This window comes from Equus quagga, chromosome 10 (genome assembly GCF_021613505.1).
Source record: "Equus quagga isolate Etosha38 chromosome 10, UCLA_HA_Equagga_1.0, whole genome shotgun sequence".
Classification (NCBI taxonomy): Eukaryota; Metazoa; Chordata; class Mammalia; order Perissodactyla; family Equidae; genus Equus; species Equus quagga.
This window is the reverse complement of record NC_060276.1, coordinates 42,944,508-42,953,871: the sequence shown is the minus strand read 5'-3', so window position 1 is coordinate 42,953,871 and position 9,364 is coordinate 42,944,508. Positions and strand designations below refer to the sequence as shown.

Below are 9,364 nucleotides of genomic sequence, written 5' to 3'. Positions count from 1 at the left end.
GAGGTATAAGACACACTCTATTTGGTATACTTGGCCCAACTTTGAAGTGGTTCTGGTAGGACCAGAAGAAATATTATCAGGATCAAAGTTAGTCTGACAAGGTTGTTATAACTCTTGCTCTTCTCCAGAGACATCCACTCAAGCCTCAAGAATAGTTCATATCTGAAACCCCCAGGATTTCAGAGCACTTGGGGTTGAGATACCTATCACAATATCAATCTTTTTCCTCAAGAAATCTTTGAGACTGTCAGTGCAGGCATGAGTCCACAGGAGATTCCATTTTCCCTCCTTACCTTTCTAAATTGGTAGTCCTCAGAAGCAACAATACCATAATTGCCCTGGAATGAATCTAACTAGAACCATTCTCGTTAGAATGGTTACAAGATCAGGTATGCATGGTAAATTCAGTCGCTGATTGCCTTTCAACCACTGTACCTTAGGATAAAATGAGAAACATTCACTATGTGAATCCAGGTTTAAGACAGTAAAATGCTATAAAATGTTAATTGTTAAAATGGTTGCTGTTTTTTGAGGTGGCAATAATCAACCCAAGTGAACTGGTGACACAAGAGTTGTGTGGCTAGCCTAGAGTTGATTTAGGATACAACAATTAAGCATCATTATGGAAAGCTCAGAGGTACTGGGATAGCATAAGGTAGAGCCTGAGATGTAAGCAAGATCTGAGTTCCCTTTGTACCTAAACTTTAATGACTCAACCAAATTGAAAAGACCAAACCCAAGGGTTGTTCAAGGTTTAGCTACTGCTGGAATAATGGAAAAAATGAAGATACATACATGCAAATAGCACATTGAGAAATAAGATGTGAAAATAGAATAGCAAAAAGTTTGTGTCTATGTGTGTGTGATCATCATCTTATATATAGGAGAGTCTTGGGATAACGCCACACATTTGCTTTAGAATACACTCATTATTATACAATCTATACAGCATATATACACAATATATCCCATTTGTAAGAAGCACTCCCTCAAAAAGACTAGCTGCGATCCACTGATACTGTTTTCCTAGAGAAACGTGACAAAAAAATTATAATAGTTTTCTAGCCAGGCATAAAGTGAGAATCAATTATGACTATTTCCTTTCTTGGAGTCATTTCATTTAAAGAGCATCTAACTAAAACCCTTTCTGATATAAATGAAAAAGCATTTCTTTGAGACACAAGACTAGTAAATGATACATATCAGTCTGTATCCTGTGACACACTGCTAATCCTCTGAGAATTAAACAGTCTCTGTTTCAGTTATAGAAATGCTTAATTTTTTCACCTTTAGTCTTAGTAAGGTTGCCCAGAAAGTCTATTATCTCTGTGGATGTCACCACTCACCAATTAGGGAAGGCAGCAGTGCACAATCAGGAGTGACCTCTATATATTATAGACTTCGACACTTGGGTCTGCTAGGGAGGGGATGGATTAGACAATTTAATAGACTCTACAGTGACTAACCTTTTTTTCCCATGGAAAACATTTTCTTTTGTGGATTATACATTTTATTCCTTCAGATTCATTTACAGGACCCAAACGAAAGCATTTAATGATGTTTACAGTGAAATGAAACAGCTGAAGACCAGCACATAATCACCATATTTTGTTTTCTCATCTTTAAGTCTTTTAGCAGTAGGGCTTCCAGCTGAGCTTGCGTCTAGCTTCTCTCAAGACATAGCCAAGCATTCTGAAGCTTCACTGAGCCTAAACACCAAGCTGAATTCATAGTTCTTAATTGAAAAAGACAGGCTGTTTGCCTAGCATGCTTGCATCAGTAAAACATTGAAAACGACATTTGTGCCCAAGTCCATCTGAACATTCTGCTGTAGCTGAACTCTGCTAGTGCTTTTATACCCTGGTTTATGCCTAGCACAGTTTTAAATAGCTCCTCTTGCTAAAGCATGTGTGGCTGAGTTCACAAAAATAGACTCCTCTTCCGACATGAGGATGCTGCTCCTGACATGTACTTTGAGGTCTTTTCACACGCACAGAATGTTACATTGAGTCAGCCATGTTTTCTAATGCTGGTCTCTCCTATGACCAATGGCATGCATTTGTGTGGTAGCTGGGGGGATTTGGCATAGCAGCCCCACAGACAAAATGGGAAATTTGGTACTTTCTCTCCTCAGTAAAGAGTACGCAATCTGCCCTCAGAGAAGAGAGTCCCTCCCTGGGTAAGGTTAACCAGCCTGATATGAAAATAAAATCCATCCCTTTGGTCTCATTAGTGCTGTGTTCTATGCAACTTGATTGATCAGTTGAATTCATGTACTAAAGCAAAAAGAGGCATTTAGTCCTGGTGAGAAGGCATCTGTTCATTTCCTATGTGCTCAGTGCAGCTATTATTGAAGAGAATGTATTGCAATACATATATGTAGTCAGCTTTTAAAATGCCTGAGCATTATACAATCCTAGGAGATCCACTCAGGGAGAGTGAGGAAGAATCTTGTCAGGTATCAGAACACCTCAATACCCTACAGATGCTGCTGAGGCATGAGCAGAGTGCACACCCTGATAACACACTCATTATAGTACAGTAGCACAATGTGCCAACAAACACTCTAGGCTCTTTGGAATCTATGGTTGCAACTTACATCCAACCAGCCCTTACCATGGTCAGGCATCTGAGATCCCATGGAGGTCACACTGGTGTTCAGCACATCATTGACAGCAGTATCACAATACAGGCTCCGCTGGACATCATGCTCACTGTCAGTCTGGTCGCTCTCCTCATGCCCACTATCCTTCAGGCTGTTGCCCTCTAAGTCCTTGAAGGTGGAGCTGCTGGGTTGAAGAAAGAATGATAATTTAAAACTGTGATAGATCTGATTTTTAAAATCCTTCAGAGCCAGGATGATGTCAACACTGTGGTGAGGCCAACAGTGACTGGATTGCCCAACAGGGTAGGAAGAAGAGAAATTTCTGTGTAAAGGTAATGGAATGTAACATTGCAGAGAGGTTCCCACTAGTGGATGCGGATGCAGCTAACACTTTCATTCACTTTTCTTCACTGCGTTATTACTGGCAAGGCAGAAGAAGTTACAAATCTGAAATAATCACCTGAAAAGAATATCATCATTTTAAAAGGGTTTTTTTCTCTCCTTGTGTAACCAAAGTAAAATAATAATAGCTAATGTCTACTGAAGGATTACTATGCATGAGGCACTGTTCTAAGTGCTTGACACGAATTAACTTTTTTAATCATCACAACTCTATAAGAGAAAGGTGAGATTAACATTCCCATTTACAAATGAAAAAAACAGAGGCACATGGAAGTTAAATAACTTGCCCAAGGTCACACAGCTGGTAAAAATGTAGCAGATCTAAGACCAAACCCAGGTAGCCTGGCTCCAGTGCCTGGACCATTAACCACTATGCATACTCCCTCTCCAAAGGTGTCTACTGATCAACTGTAAAAATGAAAGTGGCAGAAATTGAGGTAATGCAATCAAAATAGAAAGGTTTATCAGGATCAGAGAACTCAGGTTTATTTTAACTGAGAAAGGCAGAGGGATAGATTCAATGAGAAAGAGGAGAGGCAACAGCTGTGAAGACGAGAGCCTTGGTGCATGGAAGGTAAGCTAAAAATGAGAACAAGAGAGTGAGCACTAATAAAACTGTGGGTGTAGTTATGCTAAGAACATAGAAACTTTCAGCTCAAGAGTTTGTGGGTAAATTTTTCTTGCACTTGTTAAATCAATCCACCATACAATACATTAAGCATACTATCCAAGAACCCCACACCATTTCTCATAAAATAGAGAATAATACATGAGGTACATCCACAGAGGCCCCACCTGCTATTTCTAATATTTGGTATATCCTGACAGAATCCACAGCTGTGCTACACCATGGACCATAAATTATGCATATGAATACCTAGTGAATGGTGAATCCATTCCCTAGTCAGCGAGGAAACAGCAAAGGCATACTCAAGAAAATGTGTTGTTGTCTCAACAAGAAAGAGTGGCACGTTTGTGAATTAGGACAAGTCCCAACAGACCTACTATACCTCTGAAAAGGGAGCCCTGTGGAGATGACACTGCAAACTCGCTTGATCTGCTCAACCTTGAATATCCACAGGCCTGGCTCTCAGAGGCTTTGATAAGAACACTCAGCACATATGATGAGGAGCTATGCCATGGCCACAATGGTGCATTGTCATTCTCCACACTCGGGTGAAAGGAATCACAGCAGATTTTTAACATATGACCAACCTAGATGTAGAATGCTTGCTGCCTTGAATATGAAAAGGAAAAGATCAAAAGGGCAGTAACTAGTAGAAAGCCATAATTATAAGGAAATGAAGAGCAGGGGAGAATGACGCATTGACCTGTTTGCAAATGATTTTCAGAAAAGATAACTGAGCATCAACTGTATTAAAACTAAAATCACTCAATAGGCTAACTTACTCAGCTCCTCCAAATTATATCATGCAGCTACTCAGTCCTGTGGACCCACCAGGATGCAGTTCTTTTCAAAAACCAATGAGCTTATAATTCTTTTATGGTCAAGATCAATTGGAAACACATGCTTTAAAGTGTGTCACTATTTCTAGCTTTATGGCACAGATTTTGGGGCTTCCTGTAAATACTAATTCCACAGCTTGAACAGATTCAAAGTTTGTTTCTTAGAAAACAATTTGGTCCTGCCCACATGCACTCTGGTACCTCAGCAGAAAGGAAATGACCTGCCTGGATGATATTACTGGCTCCTACATTTTAATAACAAGCATTAATTTTCAGACCTGCATCTCTGATATCTGAAGCATACGAAAATTTCTTTAATCCACAACACAAAATTATTACTTTAAGCCAGAGAAGTCAATCCTGAATTGACTGCATTTTAGCAGTTGCCCAAACCTGCTTGAGATATATGACCGTGAAGGATATAGTTAAGGACAATGCAATTAACCATCCCTTAGAGCAAGGTTTCTCAACCTTGGCATCATTGGCATCTTTGGCTAGATAATTCTTTGTTGTCAGAAGCTGACCTGTGCATTGTAGGATGTTTAGCAGCATCCCTGACCTCTACCCACTAGATGCCAGTAGTGCCCCTCCCAGAAGATACTATCAAAAATGTCTCCAGACATTGTCAAATCACCCCCAGTTGAGAACCACTGCTCTAGGCTCTTTAAATTCTATTCCTGCCACATATTACATTTCCAGACTGTAGTGGAAAGAGCACTGAACTTGGAGTCATTAGAACAAGTGATAATCCGTAATCTGCCACTTCATCTATGGGACCCTGGACCTGACATCTAATGTCTTTGAACCTCAATCTCCTTGTCTATAAAGTGCATTTGCTAAAACATACTTCACGAGGCCATTTTGAGGACTCAATGAGATACTATATATGAAGTACCAGGTACACAAAACGTTCAATAAATGGTTATTGTTTAATATGATAATTACTTCATATGGTAATGTCTTCATTGAGTTATAACAAAATGTTATTTCCTGGCTCCTTTTATAGGATTGATATAGGGGATGTATATTTAAAGAATGTTTCTATATCTTATGTAAACTACAGTCAGAGTTTTTCCACTGTGTTAATTTCTTCTAAAGTTCAGGAAAATGAAAAAAAAATTTCTCCTGTCAAATGTGTATGCTTCCTTTATCGACAAATGAGAACTATATGCCCTGGTATACTTACCATTTTGTCTTGGCCTCTCGAAAGCTTCAAGGTAAATATAATGTTCAATTGCAGTGAGTTGGATGCCAGGGTCTCTATTTAGCTTCTCCTGATTGGTTTTGGATCTGCCTTTTTAAAATTTGATCATCTTTTTTATATGCATCTGAATATTATAAACTACATCAGAGCTTTTATTTTTTAGGTAGAAAGGAGAGAAATAACAAAATAGTAAAGGGTTGGCTACTAGAATCTAGAAGACTGGTACATGAGAAGTCATGTGTTCTTTGAAGAAAAGCAAGGAGTATAACTCCCCTCCCACAAATCTTGGAATAGTTAATTCTTTTAAAGATCAGTTTGCCCAGCTGACAAACTAAACACCACTTGCTCCGATCTTGTAAGGACATTTAGTGTCTTAATGAACGGATTTGTGTAAAGCAGTTTCAGAACCAGTGAGCAAGATGCTACAAATTGTAAAACAGCCTGGTAAATGGCTACTCACCCAAAACAAATAGCGATTTATGCCAGGCATAAAAAATGCTGATTTCACTTGCTTTATTACCTGTGTACCTCTTGGGAGATGAAAGACTTGTAAACCAACTTTTGTGGGACAATAAATTAGGGGTACCTGTTTGCAACGGTACTGTAAATGCAAATGTTTCTATTACTGCTCTGCTGGCCAACAGAGGGACGAATTTTTTTGAAAACACCTAGAACAAGACTCTGCACATAATAGTTATTCATAAAATGCTTGATGAATGAACATTATTCAAATTTTGACTCATATTTATCCTTTAAAATATTAGAAATCTTTCCCCTAAAAAAGAATAATCTGAAAGGAAACAGGTCATGTCTTCCTCGTAGGTGACACCCATACCCAGGGAATGCCGTCTGAGAGTAAGAATGAGAAAGGAATGAAAGTCAACATAGTATTGTAATTATATTTCAGGAATACAAGGGAGATCCCAGAGTGGTTCCTGGACCACCTGTATCACAATCACCTTGGGAACCTGTGAAAACTGGAGATTCCCCAGGGATGGAGCTGGAGCCTCTATGTTTAACAAGCCTCCCAGGTGATTCTAATGCACATGAAAGGTCAGACATTGCTGGCTTAAAGGGGAGTTTAGTGCTAGTTTTCAATAGAAAAATGCTGAGGTTTTCTTCAACTTCTTTCATCCATTCATTCAATAAACATGTACAGCACTTGTTACAGACAAGGTACCATACCAGGTACTGCAAAACCACAGGATACTTTGGGTGGAAAAGGAAAGTACTACGCATGGTTTAGGAGCCGATGTTCATTTTTCCTTTCCACACTGCTTCAGTCCCTTGTTCATTTCCTGTTTTCTTTTCTTTGAGCTACAGCCTCATGCCCTGCTTGATATTGCTCCAAAAGCACCGCAGGGATGGATATCAGACAGCAGCACAGAAACCAGGCATGAGGAAAGAGTGCTGCAGCAGGGGCAAAGTACCACTGCTGGCTTTCCTTGCTCTGAGAAGATAGCAAGGAAACAAACATAGCAGGAAGGAAGTCCATCCAGAAAAAAATTCTGAACTGTCTTGGCTTGTTAACCTGAGACTCTGACATAAACCTTGGGTATACCCGCAGGTTGCAGGTGGCATTCTAGAAAAAAAATATATAGAAATACAATGCTGGATTCCTCAGTGCAGAAGGACCCACTCGTCACCATTCCCAACTGTGATTTGTGCTAGGAGGACCCCCTTGCCCTCTGTCTCTCCGTTGGTTGACCCGAGGTAGATAAATATGAGAGAGAAAAAGAAGCCTGCATGTGAACAGTCTGGCCAAGACAGTTAACAACTGCTGAAGAATGCCAAAAAGGGGAATCCAAGAAGCAACCTCAGATGAGTATAAAGTGAACAGAGGAAGAGAAAATGCATAGGAAACGAAGTTCTTATAGTTGGCCTGAAATTGGATTGGCATTCAAAGCAACAGGGACTTGACAGTAAAATTAAAACTGATCATCAGATTCAGAATTTTCTACCTGGGAGCTTTTTCCATGCGGGTAAATGGATCCCCAAGAAACCAGATATGGTGAAACCTCTTTCAAACATGGCTGTGAGCTATGTGAACATGGTCTGCATGGTTTTATCACCTGGTGTTAGTCTACTATGTTTTAACATTTTCCACACATTTTTACATTTAAAATGGTTAGTCCCCAGAAAAGCATAGCACACATGATTCCCTGTATCTTTCCAGGTATTGTGCTTTGTCTAAACTCAATTGATTCCATAAATTCCAAAGACTTTGTGGCTTTCCAAAGCCCTCGAGGTTCCAAAAACAGAACCTGGCAAAAATGCGTGTGTCCCTGAGCTTTCAGATGTTTCCTCTTCATCAAGGTGGTCCCTGGTAAGAAGCCACTATCTTTGATTTCAGGCAACATCGGCGGACCTCTCACTGAAAGCCCAGTAAGTTCAGGTTGTGCTTTTTGTAAGTGTGTGTAAACAAAAACATAGGATGTAATTAATCAAAATTAGAGGTTTCTAGTGAGTCCCAGAGCTGCTGTGGAAATACAAGTATCCCAAAAGCTGAATGTTTAAACATTAGTTTTCATCTCATCGGTCTGCCTTGTGCATTGGATATTCAGGCCTGATGTAAGACGGTGAGGGTCCCCAGGAGTCTTAGCTTTCTGCTATGAAAATCAGGCTCACCATATCAGTTTAACCTGACCGTAGAATTCCCAGGCACCCAGAGCTAGCCCAAGGGAACTGTGAGGTTAAGGCGAGTCACTGTTTTTACCATAAGTAAAAAAAAAAAAAAAAGGCTTTGAAATAACAGTCCCGAAGCAGAAAACAAAGCAGACTCCTGCTGCAAAGTTACTCTAACCAGTGCACAAAAAGAGGGGTTTTTTCCTCCTGAAACAAATCAGTTGGATAATTTTGAATCCCTCACCTTTTGTTTCTATTCCGTGAGCCATGCAAATATTCAAAATGGATTCCTCCAAACCCCTCAAAAAATTCAAACTATATGACCAGTAATACTAGGCTATCCATTTTCAGAAAATTAACGATCACTTACGGCTTCAAGCAATTCCAGACCAATACGAATAAACCTAGTACGTTTTCAGGGGTTACTGCAGCATGGTGAATTAAGTTAGGTATGAATTAAAGTTGCTTGTACAACAAGCTAGTTTATTCCTTGAATCCTACTCTTCTGCTGATGTAAATTTATGAGATTAGAGCCAGCACAATAATGGAATTTTCAGGTCTTCTCTATGGTAGCTCTAACATACCCTACTTGCCTCTCTGTTTCATTTCTCTTATTTTAACAAACACACTTAGACCTCAATTTTAGCTGCAGAATAACCGCTGGACCCTTTGAGAGGCTATTTGCATGAAGCAGTAATAAGGGCATCATCTGAATGGTCAGTACGAGTTTTTCAGTACTTTCAGAGAAGTTCTCTGCTTTGTTTAGTTCTCCCTACTTAGAGGGCTCCCTGAACCCCTTGTCTTGCTCCCACTGGGGATCTTGGTGCCCACTGCACCAGGTGGAATCTCCCTTGTCAGGATTCAGCTCTGTATTCACATACATCGTGGTTCCATGGACAAGAGTTATGACTAACCAATCATACAAATCTCAATTTTGAATGCTTCATCTGAAACACTTCTAAATATTTTAAGAAATACTGAATCAGGCAAATATCTTTTTTTTCCCCCTCTCATCTGCAAAGTTTTTAAAGAAAAGAAATGAGTTTATCTGCCCTTAAAAT

The 9,364-nt window shown here is 39.7% G+C and overlaps 1 protein-coding gene across 3 annotated transcripts in view; it reads right to left on the bottom strand.

Annotated features, from left to right (window-relative positions):
- PCDH19 (protocadherin 19) overlaps positions 1 to 9,364 on the bottom strand; it is a 96,377-nt gene that overhangs the window by 32,477 nt on the left and 54,536 nt on the right. For 2 of the 3 annotated variants that reach the window (XM_046674034.1, XM_046674032.1), the window contains one exon: positions 2,617 to 2,789. In XM_046674034.1, the coding sequence (XP_046529990.1) occupies positions 2,617 to 2,789 (173 nt within the window). The remainder of the gene's footprint in view (positions 1 to 2,616; positions 2,790 to 9,364) is intronic. The other variant, XM_046674033.1, reaches the window with a different exon arrangement.